Source organism: Microtus ochrogaster, chromosome 21 (genome assembly GCF_000317375.1).
Source record: "Microtus ochrogaster isolate Prairie Vole_2 chromosome 21, MicOch1.0, whole genome shotgun sequence".
NCBI lineage: Eukaryota > Metazoa > Chordata > Mammalia > Rodentia > Cricetidae > Microtus > Microtus ochrogaster.
The window spans coordinates 16729680-16747255 of NC_022022.1; the positions used below are offsets into that span (position 1 = coordinate 16729680).

Here is a 17576-nt window from a genome sequence, read left to right on the forward strand (position 1 = left end):
TTTAAAGTCAAGTTATTTGTTTCTAAATTCCCACGGCAAATCTTCTAACAGAATAGTTATCCCTAACATTATTTTAACGTTAGCTACTGGAAAAGGGAAGGTTGAGGCAGTGATAATATAAAATTGATAGTACTTTTATTTAAAATTTTCTTGACAAAGTGGGCTATTTTAATCTAATGCACTGAACTTAAGGAATTCTAGAGTATCAAAATTCCCACTTCAGTGTCTTGATACTTTTAAAATGAGACTGTGTTAGCAAAACTATTAAAAAAGGGTAAAAACTAGTCATCACATCCTTGAGTGGGAAAACTTGGTCTCGGGTTATCCTCTTTAAGAGATCAGCAAATTCTTCAAGGTCATCAACTGGAATGGAGGTAAAAACCCCTTTTGAGTCCTGGAACCATCATGCAATACTGAGGAAAACACTGGTTGTAAAATAACAGAATTAAGGCACAGGCGATCTCCCATACCATGTCACTGTATTGCCACACCACTTTAGGAAAAAACATGAATGATCACTCACGGCTTCCAAGCAACACTCAAATTTTTTTTTTTTTTTGGTTTTTCGAGACAGGGTTTCTCTGTGGCTTTGGAGCCTGTCCTGGAACTAGCTCTGCCGACCAGGCTGGTCTCGAACTCACAGAGATCCGCCTGCCTCTGCCTCCCGAGTGCTGGGATTAAAGGCGTGCGCCACCACTGCCCGGCAAATTCTTAACTCTAAAACAGAATCATTTTTTACTTACTGTTATTTATTTCTTGGGGCTGAGTGAACTCTTGCATTAGAACAGTACTTTTAAACATGCTCTTCATTTTAAAAAATCATCTTAATGTCTACATTGTGTGACTTTGAGGTATACATGTGTAACTCCCAAGTGAGTCAATCCCAATATTTGTTTATAAAAGGTAAGCAAAGAAATAATTTAACTAGCACCTGACAGTACCAGTAGAAAGAGTGAACACTGCTATGCCAGAACTTAAATACCGTCTGCCCAAATAACGTAAATGTATGTATCCCCCACCCAACTAAAGGCAGGTGACACAGTCCTTTCTTTCCAGTCACACCAGAGCCCTTTGTTGTAGCTCAGAAGGTAGTCTAAAATTAGTAGGAAATCTTGAGCAGACACAAAAATGAAAGATGAAACTGCAGCAAGAGAGCATGGCAAATCCAGAAGATCTATTAGTGCATAAATCTACAGGAAAACAACAACAACAACAAAAGAGATAGAGAGAATTAACGAGCTACAATAGAAGTTATGTCTTTAAAGCAGATTATAAACAGGGTGGGAAATGTTTAATATGTGTCCTCCTGAAAAAGCAGTTACCGTCTTTTGCATTAAAAAAAGGAACAGCTGGTGCATTTTCACAGCATCTAGATTTATTTATGGTATAAAGCCATAGGATTGTAATATTATTACTCCTTTCCCACCCTGGCAGAGAGTAAACATGAATTCAGAAGCACAGTGGAGTGAAAACAAAGAAGAGAGAGAAAAGGCAGCAGAGAAAGACAGAAAGGTGAATACAGAGCTACAGAAGTGTTTATTGAGCATGCTACAGAGGTAAGCAGAGTACACACAAAATGAAATTAAACAACCATCAAACCTCCCAACTTTGTTAGAAAATTAATTTTTAATTGTGCCGCTTTCAAACTATACTGAATTTTACATTTCTAAGGATGTAAAAACTCAACTAATAGAAAATATACATGACCATTCTGTCTACATAGATAACAGAATCTATGAATCTTGAAACTAAGTACATCAATTTCAAAAAGTATTGGTCATTAACAGAATCAACAATTCAGATTGACGAACTGTTCAAATAAATTTGACCTGTAGATTCTGAGCCATGTTTTTATTAAAGTCAGATCTATTCCTAAATACAAAATATTTTGAAGATTTATTAAAACTGAATATTACAATGCAAGGTAAATTAAGACTAAAGGCACATAAACTTTGGTCCCACCTGGTTGTCAGTTTTAGAAAACTGCCACAAAATTAATCTTCCTGCAAGTTTTCGCAGTACACTTTCTTTGTCTTTGAAAAATACATGCACCAGTTCCTGAACTAGCTAGACCAGTCTGCACATGCTCAGAAATCCACAACCATTTTCCAAATCTTAATTACAAACTAAGGATGGCAATATATATTTAAATGCACGTAAGTCATGTCAACTTCAAAAACATCTACGAAAAATATTCAGCCACAAACAAGACATTACTTAGTGCTGACATTTATATGATACGTCCCACAAGAGTGTGTACAAAAAGGTTAAGGTTCCACAACGCTTTCCACATAGGGCTCAAACTTACAGAAATCACTTGCTGTCTTAAGAAATTAATACTCTGCATCTTGTTAATTTTAACTAATGCCTACATTCATAACTGAATCTAGACCAGATTTGTGAGATACAAAAGGGCAATGTTTTCAAAAGCAATAAAGCCTAAGATAGTAGAAACTAAAAATGCTGCTTTATTCTTTCAGTATCAAGTATCTTATTAGAGTAAATAGAAAGAAATGTGATAAGCCAATAATTCAAAATAAGTTCCAAGCAGGAGAAACAAAAACTTAACCTTTTGACACACCCCTGCCTAAACATATTTTAATTCCCATATAACGATGTGCCCTAAACAACCAATTCTTCTTTCCTAGTAAATGCACAACAGCAACACTAGTTTTCCTTTGTAAGGCACGTATGTCAACTAAGTAGAAAAAAAGGAAAAAAAGCAAACTTAAACTAAAAATTTAAACAGACAAGAAAAATGGCTTCCCTATAGAACAGATGAAACACAGCAGTTAGTAACTCTGCCTTTACATACGCCATTTCATTTTATAACCAAGGAATGGTAACAGCATGAAAAAAAAATCAAACTCTGGTCCCCACTTTTCTGAACAGTCAATAGGTGATGACACCGAACAATGTGATTTGCCCACAATCTTCAGCTTCCCTTCCTTAAATTGTTGACTTGGAGAAAGACACTCTCAGATGATGGTTTTCACCAAGGTTATAATTATGAAGGTCGATCAAAGCCTGAATAGCTTCCTCCACTGTTGCCATCTGAAGAAGAGCCATTTTGTGATCTCTTCTGAAACAAAATTATGAAATTAGATACTTCATAAGAGTTTAAACATTTGATTTTTACTCATCTGAGGTTAAACAAAGACTAGAAAAATGTTTGAAGAAAATTTTAATTTCTATCAAGTCATGAATTTAAAGACAAAGAAGCATGCTTACTGAAAAAACTTAAATGCTTTCACAGTGCCCCCGGTGTTAGCAAACAGAGTCCGCAGATCCTCTTCTGCTACAGAAGGACTAAAAAAGATAGGCAGAAAGAGCAAAAATTAATAGAATCTAATAATAAGAATCATGCTTTGCTAAACAAGATGAATATCCTCAGCAAGCAGTTGAAATACTCACGGGATATTAGACAGGTGAAGGGTGGCAGAAGGAGGAAAAATGTTTTGAAAGTTTTTGGATCCAGGTTTTTTAAAACGGTGCAATGGGGAATTACCAAAATCTTTTGTTAGCCCTTGATCATCAAGTCCCTCTCGAGGTAGCTGCACAGTCTGATGTTTAGAGAGAGTAACACGAATAATTTTTCCATACATTTTCTGCCCATTAAGATGATTCATGGCTAGAAAATAAAGACTATCTATTAAAATATGAAAGTAATATTTCTAATTTGAAAAATTTGAATTTCCTTACAATCTAAAAATAAATCATGAATTTTACATAAGAACTGGTAGTTAAAACTTAAATTTCATTTTCAATTTCTACTAGACAAGGTACTGTAGCAAAGAGCTTCTTTCACAAAAAATGAAACTCTACAAACCGGTCTTCTGCAATAACACTAATGAAAACTGGGCTAGGTCACTGCTAATGCTCCCACCCTCCTGCTGCTCACTTCCTACTGTGTTCTATCTCCTGGTCAGCAGGGTTTTGCAATGATTCCTCTCAGTTCCCTATCAAATTTATGTTCCCTCTATTTCTCATTGGCCACTGGCATTTTTTAAAAATATTTATTTATTTATTTATTTATTATACAATATTCTTTCTGTGTGTATGCCTGAAGGCCAGAAGAGGGCACCAGACCACATTACAGATGGTTGTGAGCCACCATGTGGTTGCTGGGAATTGAACTCAAGACCTTTGGTAGAGCACGCAATGCTCTTAACTGCTGAGCCATCTCTCCAGCCCCCAACATTTTTTTTAAAAGACTGGATAACTCAATTCTTTATCTGCCTTCCTGTTGAATCTTCTTCTATCTACCCCACCCACCCATTGTATATACAGAGCAGTAAAAGACTTTCACAGGTTATGAACCTGATCTTTAATAGTACAAATACCTAGGAACAATACCTAAACTTACTTTTTAACATAGTTATACTTCCAGTCTGAGCCTTATTAACTTTCTGGCTTATTTGCAGATATTTATTGATGATAGATAATACCAACTACTGTATCAGTGCTGGGAAGCAGTGAAGTAGTTAAGACACGATCCAAGCCACTATGGAGTGGCATCTAGGACTGTATTTCTTATATTATGTAGGGCCATATTATACAGGCCCATTATTTCTATATGGTATGGCAGCCAAAATTTCAGGCCACAGTTTGAGACTGTCACACTGGAGGTGGTCACCTAGTGTTTCTAGACAAACTGATGCCATTCTAAACAAAGGGCCAGGATAGGCTAATGTTGCTCTGCTCCTTCTTTGTAATTTTGAAAAGAGGCATTAATTCAGTCCATGACAGAGCAGGCATGGGTAGGAAGACATGACAAAAATGGGCATAGATAGGTGTGGACATGGCCACAGTTAATCTCCTGGCTACCTAGGAAACAGAATGCTAATGAATTTCGCCCTCAGTTTGCATTTGGGTATAAAAGCTGTCTGGAGAATAAACAACTGGTGAAATTTTCTGGATGAGAACTCAGGATTTCTTGAGGGATTCCCTAAAAAACCCCTCCCAATAAAGTCATGTGAGTTTTGTACTTCTTCCCACGCCTCCACTTTGGTCAGAGAAATAATTTATGGTACGGGCTGGTCCTGGACTACGATAATATTATATGCTCTCTACTTAGAAAGCATTCTGAGATTTTTATCATATCATTTTTTAAAAGTCCCTTCTACAAAAAGGCTTTTTAGATCATATGTTGTAAAAGTTCAGATCTCATTAAATATCCTTTATGGATATCCTATACCTTTAAATTCACCAAAATTTATTAAAATCATTATTTTCTCCCTTCAATTTGTGACACACATAAAGACAAAACAATTGTGCCTACACAGTAGTGTAAAAATAGGACATCACAGGGCTTCCTGATGTACCTGTCAGGTTGTCATTCAAAGAAGAGAACTTGCCTAATATTAGAAGTGGGGTTGTTTCACTTTGTAAACAACACAATAGTTAATACCGATAGTAAACATGACAGGAGCTATAATATCTAGGGGACAAGCTTCTGAAGGATTATCTAGATCAGGGGTTCTCAACCTGTAGGTTGTGACCCTTTTTAGGAGTCAAATGACCACTTCACAGGGACCACACAACAGATAACATACATATCAGCTATTTACTTTATGACTCATAAAGGTAACAAATTAGTTATAAAGTAGCAACAAAAAGAATTTTATGGTGGGAGTCCCCAAGACATGAAATGTATTAAAGGGTCATAACATTGATCAAGATGAACTCAGATGGGAAGACCCACAGTAACTATGGACAGCAACATGGGCTTGCATCCTGGACTAGACAAGGTTATATAAAGCAAGCTGAACTCCAGCTAACATTCATCATTCTCTGCTTCCTGGCTAAAAATTCAATGTTGCCAGCTGCCTCAAGCTCTTACTGATTTAAGTACCTCACCGTGATAAATAAGTACCTTTAAACTGTAAACCAAAATAAACCCTATCTCCCCTGAAGTTTTTCTGGTCAGATATTCTGTTGACGCAAAGAAAGAAGCGGATATATTCAATATGCTCATAATGGGTAAAAACATTAATACTACAAGTAAGGGTGGCACTATCCAAACTCAACAAGACAGCCTTCCATGTATTTTAGCACCTTGGTCTAGAACTCAATCATTCATACTTTGAGTTCCGTGTTATGGCAACCAAGCACAACAAAAACTAAATATCATTTGTTTAAAGTCTTAGTAGTTACTGTAGCCGGGCAGTGCTGGCATATGCCTTTAATCCCAGCACTTGGAAGGCAAAGGTAGATCTCTCAGTTTGAGGTCAGACTGGTCTACAGAATGAGCTCCAGGACAGCCAGGACTGTTTCACAGAGAAACCCTGTTCTGAACCCGTCCCCCCAAAAGTTACTGTAGAAAAACAACAGTGAGACGGGTCTATAGCTCAGAAGACCTGCCTAGTATATGCAAGATCTCTGGATTTCTTGATTTGATTTCCAGAACCAAAAAACACAAAAACTACTCAGTGATAACAAAATAATGTCAATGAGTCACCTCAAAAAGAGACACGCACACAAACCAAGGAGAAAGCAGTAGCCCAAACTCCTATGCTAAAAGATAGCACATTTAACATGGGTATTGTCATTTTAAATCAGAAACTCAAGATAGTTTTCTATTTTAACTGAGCTAAGTTAACAGTTTCAGACAGTTATAACATCAAAACACATTAATTTCATTAAAAAAGTAAATTTCAAAGTTTAAAAAAAATGTAAATACAAGCAGAATAAGGTAGCATCACTTAAATCTTAATGAATTAAATTGTTAATTAATTAGCTTGGTGATGCAAATACAGATTACAGATTATTATGTGCTAAGTATACAGGTGTATTCTAGATTGAAGCATGTAGAAAACAACAATATATATGTAACTTGACTGACTACATTTTACCATTAACTACTGGCAAAGGTTTTTCATTTTGTAAAACTTAGCATCTCCAAGGAATTTTCCTTTTCATTGCTAAGTTGAATCGATATTTATAAATGATCTTGGAATACAGGGACATTAACCAGGGTTTTATGACCTATCTGAACAAGGAATAGAAATCTTAAAATGAATTCAGAATATTCCTCTTACCAAGCTGTGACTGGTTCCCATCAGCCATCTGTATCAGAGCACTGTCTTTCTTATTGTACAAAATCTTCACGCGCTGCACATCTCCATAAACACCTTTTTGTGGAGCCACAAAGAGGTAATCCAGAAATGGAATTAATTTTATATGCAAGCCAGCTAAAGATTATCTGACACATCAATGAAACACTCAGACATCAACATGATCACTCACTCAATCTCACCATTTGCACAAATGAATAAAGAAGGACAAGATTTTGAACAGTGAATTTTGAAAAGAATAATTTTGATAAACCCTCAAAGCTATGTGAATGATATTAAATTAAAAACCATGCAAAATAAATCAGCATGCATTAAAACAAACTTTGTGTCTATGGAGAGTTTTAAATAGCAAAGAAAAATAGCAAAAGATTTACTATTCAACTTTAAGCCAAAGTGCTAGCTACAAATAAGAATTAAGGTGAAACAAAAAAAATCAAATCAATAATAAAAGTATAGTGCTAACAATAACATACCGAAGAGGGTAAACAGACTTTGGGGCGTAACCATCTTTAGAAGGAGAGAAGAGCAAGCAGCGTAAGACAAGAAGAGAGAAGAGTCGAGGAAGAGCGGAGATGAACAGATCATCCATAACGAAGGGTGGTTCCCGCAGAATGGTGAGGTGGTCATGGATCATGGTTCAAGGCGGTTAATTGGGGCAAGTTGGTCCGAGGAACATTTGTTCAAGCACAGAAGCATGAACATAGGGAATGGAGACAGGGAATGAAGACAAGGACAAGGAAAATAAAGGATAAGACAGGGAAGGGAATGGGCATTTGGGAAAAGACAAGGAAAGGGGAGGTGAACACACAGGGAAAAGGATGAAATGGGGAAGGGAAACAGCAATGCAGAAGAAAAAAATAAGGAATCGGGGAACAAAAAAAAAATAAAATATAGGTCAGTACATAGGAAATGCAGGAATTTGGTCAGAAAATGGTTGGTTTATGTACTGTACAAGAAAAACTGAGCAAAATGTAGTCATCCAAGACAAATATGGGTAAAGTACATCTATATCAAAGAGTAAATTACAGCATTTCATCTCAACATAGGGAAGGAATGCATGCACAGGAATTTTAAACTTTGAACTTTAACTGCATAAGCATGGCTGGTTATGAAATGCAGGCAAAAGTCTTAAAACAAAGGCACTCTGATTCAAACACTTTAGCATGCAGAACTGTGAATAGTAACAGTATTAAATGATAAAATTAGTTATATCCATTATTAACAGAGGCCAATCATAAATGAGACAAATACTCAAATTAGACACCATAAACTGATACATTTGAGGGTCCCACATTTCATACCAGCTTTCATAGCAATCAAAATAAAATATACCAGACATAAAATGTACAACTGAAGAAAATAACAGCAACTTTATTTAACAAGAAGGGAGCAGGGTAAAGTTGAAATATATTGTAGAAGACAATGACTAAAAACTGCAAAGAAAAAATTACTAAGAAAGACTGGAAGAGTGCCTCGTCAAGATCTTTGGAAGAACCTTCAAAGAAAAATGTATTAGAGTAGTTCACACAAAATAAGATTAAAAAAAATGCAATGACACATAAGCATGAAATGAACAAGCAAATCATTAGAAAAGGCAAAGGGCAAAATTGTTTTCGAGTTACATTTGCAAAATTAGATCACATTTGCCTTTGAGAACAACAGAAAAATAAAAAGCCAAACTACGGTACTTCACCATATTTTTCTTAGGAAAAATAGGTAGCTATATTAAAATATATAAACATATATAGATATATGACTGTCTAAAAAAACAGTACTACCTAAACAAGTATGTAAATTTTATTCAGAAGCAGAAATACAAAAGATATTTTGGCTAATGAATATACATAAAAGGAAAGGCAAGTGCAAAATGAAATAAATATGAAAACTTTCACAAATGAAATGGAGATGAAAAAGCATTAAAAATTATTTCACTAACCTCTTCATTTAAATTGCTAACCAACAGGACTGTATTGCCACCAGCTGAGACTCCAGGCATACCCACTCGGCCAGCGGCAGCTGCAGCAGCTGCTGCAGCAGCATTTGGAATAGCCAAAGGACTGAGAGCTCCTGGAACAGCTGCAACAGGAAGCCCTAATTTTAAAATAAAGCATATTTTACGAAACACACACAAGTCGTTTACAAAACCAATTTAAGCACGATGGCTGCATGGCTTATGGTTGGCCGGTCCAAATGGTTCCTGTAAGTTAATTTTTAAGATGTTTAGAAAAATGTTTTGTTGGTGTGGAGCAGTTATAGAAAAATAACTGATTTCAACAGTCATTTATTATTTGAACTAAGGTACATACCTGTAAAATGTTAGCATATTACAGACATGATAGTTCTGTATCTTCCCTATGGAAAAGCTAACAAAGTATGAAGAGTCAATTTTCACTTCCATGATTTCCAGTGAGAGGTATATATAAGAAAACCTTCAAGACAAGGGTACCCATCATCCCATTTCTACAAGTGTTGTCTCTTTTAGAACCTAATTTTAAAACCATTCTGCACTTAACAAATATGTACTTCAGTTCCTATAAATAATTGTTTTCCTATAAAATTCAGCTACTGCAGACAAATTCTCTTAAACAATTCACATGAAATCCTAAAGAAAATCATAGGACATTTTGCCTTAATTTCTACTCAAGTAAACACACAATAAAGCCCATCTACTTCAACCTAAAATTCTTACTCACCTATTTCTCGTTTAAGTACAATGCTAACAACACAAAATTTATACTTTCCCATGAAAATGGCACAGATCTCATAACATACTTGCTTAGAAAGAGCCCTTTGCTGTGGCTGTGCAAATTCTTTCTCTCTTTGCAGCGTTCTTACGTGCTCCTGTGAGGCTGCAGCTACCTTCAGGACCAGAGACATACACTAGCTTTGTAGACCAGGCTGGTCTCGAACTCAGAGATCCGCCTGCCTCTGCCTCCCGAGTGCTGGGATTAAAGGCGTGCGCCACCACCGCCCGGCCAGACACATACTTTCTTAGCAAGGTTGAGGTGAGCTTTACATAGACTGCTCTGATCTTCCACTGAAAGTCTCTAGAGTTAAGGACAAAACTCCTAAGTTTCTGACATGGTCACCTCCTCCAATTCATTCAGCTTTTCCTCGTTTCCTGATCACTAGAATGAAGATTCTCATTTATGAAGTTGTTCTGGGTGGGAGTATTTTGCAGCTTTTTGCCCACTTTCCTTGGTTGTTACGTTTTATTTCAGAATGTTCCAGCTTAAAGAAAAATAAGAATACAGTAACAAACCACCAAGTACCATCCTATGTGTCCAGTAATCCCGGCCCAACCTTTTACTGGCTACTAAGCCATTTTATTCATTCTTGTATGTGGTATGTGGACTTGATAATGGAAGTGTGTGGCCCCAATGTTTTGTTTTGCTCTTAGACTTCATGTTTTAAGCTAGTTTCTCTCGGAACCTGAAGCTCACTACCTCAGCTAGCTAGGCTGGCTGGCAGATAAGCTTCCACAGCCCCTGACCCCTAGCACTAGGGTTACAGGAGTACTGCCACTCCAGGCTTTTTCTGAGGGTTCTGTTCTTTGGGCTTGACATGGCAGGCACTTTACCCACTAAGCCATCTCCTTGTCCCTGACTTATTAAATATACTTCTCATGACATCTCACAGGTTATGTCCATTTAACAAAATATAATTGTATATTTTGTCAAGGTATGTATATACACTTATTAACTACAGATACTTGTACTCAGTAATATTTTTCTTACATTCTTGTGCTAAGTGACCTTTGCGTGATTAGGAAAAAAAGTAACAACATTAGGAAAACACCCAGTATTTTCAGGCAGTTTGGCTGAATGTACAAAGCATTCAACTTAGGTTGACAATACAATTATTTAATAATAGTGGAAATACCAGATGTAGTAATTATATTGTCAAATCATTTCTTTGTTTTAGTGGCTTTAATTGACTACCTCTTGGAAGAAAAGCTAATTTAAAATGCTGTTAAATTCCATGGTCTTTATGAGACTCAGAATTAGTCGTGGCAAAATTAAACAAACAAAAACAAAGCCACCAACTGCAATATACTGAGTGCAATAGAAAAGCAAGTGCTCCATGTTAAGCATCACATTTTAATACAAGGATTTCAAAATTCAAAAACAATTGTTTGATAAGTTCTTTCCCACAATAATACATAAAGTCAACTTCATTTATAGGCTACTTTCAATTCTAACAAGCAAGGAAAAGCTCTCAAAGCCATTAACCCAGAAAAATTTTCCCTGAAAAACCAATCATAACACAAAAATAAAATAACATCAAGAATCCCCAACCCCCTAGTATTTTCTCTGTACATCTGGCCTCTTAACTTAGCATCTTCTGTTTACATACTAGAGTTTTCCTGAGCTTTATACCTAAGCTAAAGAAATTTTGAAACCTTTCGGTTTCATGTCCCCCTTTACACTTAAAAATTACTGAGAAAAGCAAGCTTTTGTTTAACTAAAGTATTTACCTGAATTATATCTACTGACATTTACTACAATAAAATTAAAAATAACATACAATTATGCACTCTATTAGACTTAAGGGTGATATAGAAAACAAAACCCCTAAATACACCAGTAAGAAAATCAAAGTCAAAAAGGCAAAACTTATTTTAGTATTAATGTCAGAAATTTTGACTTTGTGGACCCCAACAAACATTAGGAGACTGCCCACAATCTTCAGTAACACTTTGTAAACATTATGCTTTATATAAAATATACAAAGAAATTTAAAAGACAAATAACTCATTGTAAAGATAAGAAAACACTATAGTGACATCTGCAAAAGAATACCAGGGTATATGGTTAAATTACTACTAAGACAGTTCTAAATCATTTCTTACTCATTTACCTGTTGAGTTCTCAAAAAAAATTATTCTTAAAATATAAACAAAATCTATTTAAATTTTCTGAATAGATTTCCTACTTTACTTTTGGCAGAAAGAAAAAAAAAACTTCTTTTAAGATACATTTCTACCATGACAGAGATTCAATAATCTAACAAAATTATCAAAAATTTAAAACTAATTAAAATTTATTCAAACCTCTAACTACTTAAGCATAATAGTTTTAAAAAATACTTCAGGCTTTTAAATTTGCGTTTTGGGTTTTTATAAGGGAGCAAACTTAATGGTAAAATATTTAGATAAAGCTTTAGAACAGGAAATGCCATAAAACTAAAAAAATTACCTAAATGAACCTAAAATAATTGAGAATTAAAAGGCAAAAGTTAATTGTTATAGACTCAAGAGACAGTTTAAACAGTCTCAGCTGATTTCAATACATATGCTTTAATAAAAAGAAAGCTTACATGAAAGAAAAGTTTGAGTTCAGAACAGAAGCAACTTACCTCCCTCTTAGTAAGAAAGGAGGTAATAAAAATATTACCAAAATGTAAAATTTAAGTTTTGAAGACCCCAACACTATTTTTATCTATTTAAATGATAATTCACTATCTATTTATTATCACTACTCCTTGGTTATCAAGCTACAAAGTAGGTTAATCAAATTATGTCAAAGGACGTGGACAGTTACGTCATACACAACCTGCTGTATGGACCCAGTGGTTTAAGACCTGTGGCAACCACTACCTTTTCTTAATAACATGTTACGCTTTTCTCTTCTATAGTTTCTTCTCCTAGGGTTGGCAACAGGAAAACTACCTCCACTTCCAACCCATAGGCATAGCTTAAGCACTTAACAAACATTAAAGCCTCTGTGGACAAACTTCAGCTTTTCTTCCCAAATAATTCTCTGGGAAATTATCTTTGATCAACACAGACATTTTTTAGATTTTACTTAAGTACTTGTGGCTATAAGAAAACTTAAAAAATGTTTCACGGTGCATTATTTTTACCAATAAAATTGCAACTTCTATATATATGCCAACTGAAGTATTTTACAAGATAATTGCTCCTTTGTAAAACTTAAACACGTCATATACATAAGATTTACAATTAAGGAGGATAAACTATAATTTTAATGATTTAGAAACTCTTTAAGCTAAATACATTAACATATCTTCCATTACTCTAACAAGCTACTTGAAACCAGGTACTGTGAAAAGAAGTTTATTTGGCTTTTAGGCAGTCACATATGGTATGAGCGCCTTTAGGTACTGGTGTTAGGAAAGAAGTACCTGTGAAAAGAGATGGCAAGGGGAGGTATGAGGGAGGGGCTTGTCCCATTGTTTTTCAGAAACCTTATCTCAAGAGAACCACTAAAACAATTCTTTTACAGGACCTCCCCCAAGAATCTCTTACCAGATTCCACTTAAGTGTCATCACCTCTTAATACTGCCACAAAGGCTTTGATCAAGTCTCTAAACCACAAACCTTTGTAGAAACAATATCTAAACTATCATTAGCTATTGTTTTGGCCCTAACTTTCAGTATGAACATGATAAAAATTCCTTCTAGGTCTCATAATGGTCCTATCTAAAAGGTGTATTTTCTTAGCCTTAATATCTTCATTATTTCTTGATCCAATATACAACCAATTCTGTTAATTTTAGCCTGAAAAAACAAGTACCTGCCATTTTAACCTGGAAAACAAATACCTGCCAACATCTAACAGACATCTGCTACATGCTAAACACTGAGTAAAACCCTTCATATGCATCACTGTATTTAATTATGGATTATCGCCATTATGTCCATTGCAAATGTGTAAGCCAGACAGTAAAGCTAAGTCAGATTTTCAATGTAGGAATGCTGGAGCTCAACTCCCAAGTGAATTCTGCCACACTGCAAATATTCTCCCTTGGGTAATGCTTTACTTTATTAGGCCATTTCTCCTTGCTTTGACACACATCTTCTGGGTATTAATTTATTGTTGTCTTTTAATATCATCTACTTCTTCCTAATACACATTTTATTTTTTGTGAATAATCTTATGGCACATACTGCATTGAAGAGCTACTTTTAATTTTAATCCTAACTATTACAGCCTCAATTTCATTTTGAGTACTGGAAATTGAAACCACGGCCTTGAACTTAGTAAGGAAGAAATTTTACCACTATTTTCCCAGCCTCAATCTTATTTTGATACACAATATGATGTATATTTCCAAAATTTGATTTCAACATTTATCTTGTTCTCCTATATTTGGAAAATTGTGGAGTTTTTGTATTAATCTCTGGCTTCTAAACTCACAAACCTTGCCAAAATTTACACTAAAACTCAAAATTCTACATTAAACTAGGCATGGTGGTACATGCTTTTAAACCCAGCACTAGAAGACAGAGGTAGATGGATTTTTGTACATTGGAAGCCAGCCTGGTCTATATAGTAAGTTCTAAATCAGCCAGGGTAACACAGTGAGACCCTGCTTCAAAACAAAATTCTACACTAAATCTCCTATTGTCTGATAAAGATATTCATATTTCATTCTTGTAAGTAATCATCATTAAGATATAATACTTTAGCACTTATTTTCCCACATTTCTTCATCTCATACTACTATTTTACTCTATTAAAAGTCTTTAGTACTCTTGTTTTTAGCTCCCAAATATACCCAGCAACCAGTTTAAACCTAAATAATCATCCTTATTCAATCGCTCTAACAGATCCTTCCTTCACAGAAAGGTTCTTAACCAATTATTTTGATTAACTGTATCTTATCTTAATGAGATAGTTACAGAATACTTGTAAACTTCTCTTTTGATGCTAAGAGGCTAATAATTCCAATATAAAATTCTTATTTCACAGATAACATCATTCCTAAGATCTTGCTCTGTAAAAATTTTGGTGGCACCATTTCATTCATATTTTCCCAGTTATTACATATGCCATTCAAAATATTTGCCTCTCATAAAATACAACAGAAGCTTTATAGTGTATTTGTTTACCTCCCAAAGGAAGATCACTCATTTCACTGTACTCAAAACCACAATATGTCTATTTGTTTACCTTCAATTATAACCAGTCTTGTTAACCTCTTTCCACTTGAATACAAAATCTGTGAGATCAGAAACCTTCACAATAACATTAAGAAAAAAAATGCTTAAAAATCAAGAATCTAATTGGAATGTTCTGTTGCATCTTCTGATTTCTAGTTTGTGAAACTCTCCTGCATAATCTTCACCTCAAGCCACAAACAGACTTTATACCATGTCATCTTCAACTGTATATCTTTAGAAACATTTCTCTATTTACTCATTCTTATCTGTACCTGTCCATTTTTAAAAATACAAATTTCTGTTTTATTATTCTGGGGGGATAAGGTCTCACTAGGTGGTCCCGATAGTTCTTGAAGACCCCAACAACACTCCTGCTTCAGCCTCCAGGTAAAAGACTGCATGTGTTTATGACTATGGTGGGTTTCATCTTAACAAATCTGTTCTAACCTTAGAGTGCACTGTCATGGAATTCAGGCTACTACTCAGTCTTTAAAATACTAACTCTTTTGAGTACTGGGACTATAGACTTGAGTCACCAGTTGTTCCCCAACTTAAAACTCAACTACAGTAAAATAGAAGACTGGTTAATAAATCAACACTCTACAACACTGTCTAAGATCATCTTTGTTCAAATATCACACTCACAAACAGGAGATGCATTAAGATTGCTGCTGAAATAACATGGCATATTAACTTATAATAAGTTTTAGAAGTAACTGGTGTTCCTAAAATAATGTTTAAAAGGTATGGTAACTATATAAGCCAGCAAGTCATTGAAGAACATTATCAAGTATTGCATACTGTACATTTACTATATGCACTGCACTTTATACAGTGGGCAGCACAACTGTTTTATAACGCACTGTGATATAATATTACTAAACAGTAGAATTTCTTAGCTACATAATAATCTTACAGGAACATCCTCATGAGATGAACCCATTGCTGAAGGAAACACTCAGTGGTTCTAGTTCATGTTTCCGCCACAACACATAACATGAAGAAATTTAAATAGAGGTGGAATCTTAAATCATTATTTTTAAACTGGTATTTTTCTAGTCATTCTTCAGGTAAAAACTATTCCCGAAAGGATCTGTCTAGGTATTTAACAGTGGGGCCAAAACTTTAAATAGCGATGAGAGATGAGAGAGAGAGAGAGAGAGAGAGAGAGAGAGAGAGAGAGAGAGAGAGAGAGAGAGAGAGAGAGAGAGAGCGCGCTAATCCTTGTATCTAAGATTCATGTGCCTACAACTTTTTTCATTGGCGCTTCTTTTTAGAAAGGTACTTAATTCCACCATTGTCTTAATTAATTGATAGGAAGGAGCCTTGCTTACTCACAAAACTAATAAGCAGCATTTGTGTATTTCTAAGCAACAGTTCTACTAATGGTTCAGTAAGACACTTTAGAAGTAGCAATCACTTTGGAGTGATTTCACTTCTGAAACTCTGAACAAATTAGAAAAAAATAGTATCTAAAAATAACAATCTTTGTTTTTCTAACACACAAAAGCACAGGTACTAGTACAAATACTTGAAACAATGAGACCAGTGCTATTCCTCACCAATCCAGTGCCCATTTGCTACTGTCTGCATCTGCAGTTTTTCTCCTGTGACTGTTATAAAATAAATATAACACATATAATGTCTCATAAAAGTTGTTTAAGCTTTTCTGTGTATGTCACAGAATAACAAAAAAGCAGGCCAGTAGGCAAATGTAATTTCAGGAAATGCTTTGTAAAAAAGAGAAAACTGACAGTAAGGCACTAACACATCCAAAGTAATCCTGAAAAAGAAAATGACAAAATGATGGAAACCTTTTTATATTAATACTTAATATGGAGCTAAAATAGCCAAAGCAATCTGGTACTGACAAAAACATGGAAGCATGAATTGATCATACACACATACACAAACATACAACCAAAACTAAATCCAAACCATATTTCTAATTATTATTTGAAAAAGTAAAAATGTAACTCAACAAACATTTAGTCTTGGTTGGTCTAGGAGAATCTCCTAGTTTAAAAACAACACAAAAAACAACAACAAACTGTCCCAAGCCTCATTCCTCATACAAAAATAATTCAAAATGGATAATGAAATTAAACTATGTAACTGAAGAACACCTTCACAATCTAGCACAAGTCAACGAGACAAAAGCCAGTAAATTAAGACTTCATCAAAACGATTAACATGCTCTATGAAAGATTCTGTGGAAAATGAAAAGGCCCAGCCCAAATGTTCTGTCATATATGGATTTAGACTCTAAAAAGAGACGTGAAAGTAGGGATGGGGAAGTGAAAGAGGAACGGGAAAGGAGGGGCAAACAAGGAAAATAGAGGGTCAAATCAACTATAATTAAAAGACATTACAAACTTTTATCATTTTACTAGCTCACAGTCAATCTGTGTCTTTTGTTCCCACAATCCATAGTAAAAGAGATGTGATATAAATTCCTCTGCTATTTATTAAAAACCAATACATAAACTTGGCAAGAATACGTGTACCCATCCATTCATAAATTATTGTAAAAATACAATTATTTACAGCAAATGCTATGTCCAGCAACTATTTTCTTTAGCAAAGGGAGT

At 34.9% G+C, this 17576-nt stretch overlaps 1 protein-coding gene across 4 annotated transcripts in view; it reads right to left on the minus strand.

Moving 5' to 3' along the window:
- Positions 1-1356: 1356 nt before the first annotated feature.
- The window catches only part of Ptbp2 (polypyrimidine tract binding protein 2), a 61271-nt gene continuing 45051 nt past the window's right edge, over positions 1357-17576 (minus strand). Inside the window, exons 9-14 of one of the 4 annotated variants that reach the window (XM_005357202.3) lie at positions 9013-9152; positions 7550-7583; positions 7041-7133; positions 3415-3631; positions 3232-3309; positions 1357-3079 (exon numbers count right to left, since the gene is read on the minus strand). In XM_005357202.3, the coding sequence (XP_005357259.1) occupies positions 2950-3079; positions 3232-3309; positions 3415-3631; positions 7041-7133; positions 7550-7583; positions 9013-9152 (692 nt within the window). In that variant the 3' untranslated portion in view covers positions 1357-2949. Of the gene's footprint in view, positions 3083-3231; positions 3310-3414; positions 3632-7040; positions 7134-7549; positions 7584-9012; positions 9168-17576 lie in introns of all 4 variants that reach the window. The other 3 variants (XM_005357201.3, XM_013350030.2, XM_005357200.3) reach the window with 3 other exon arrangements.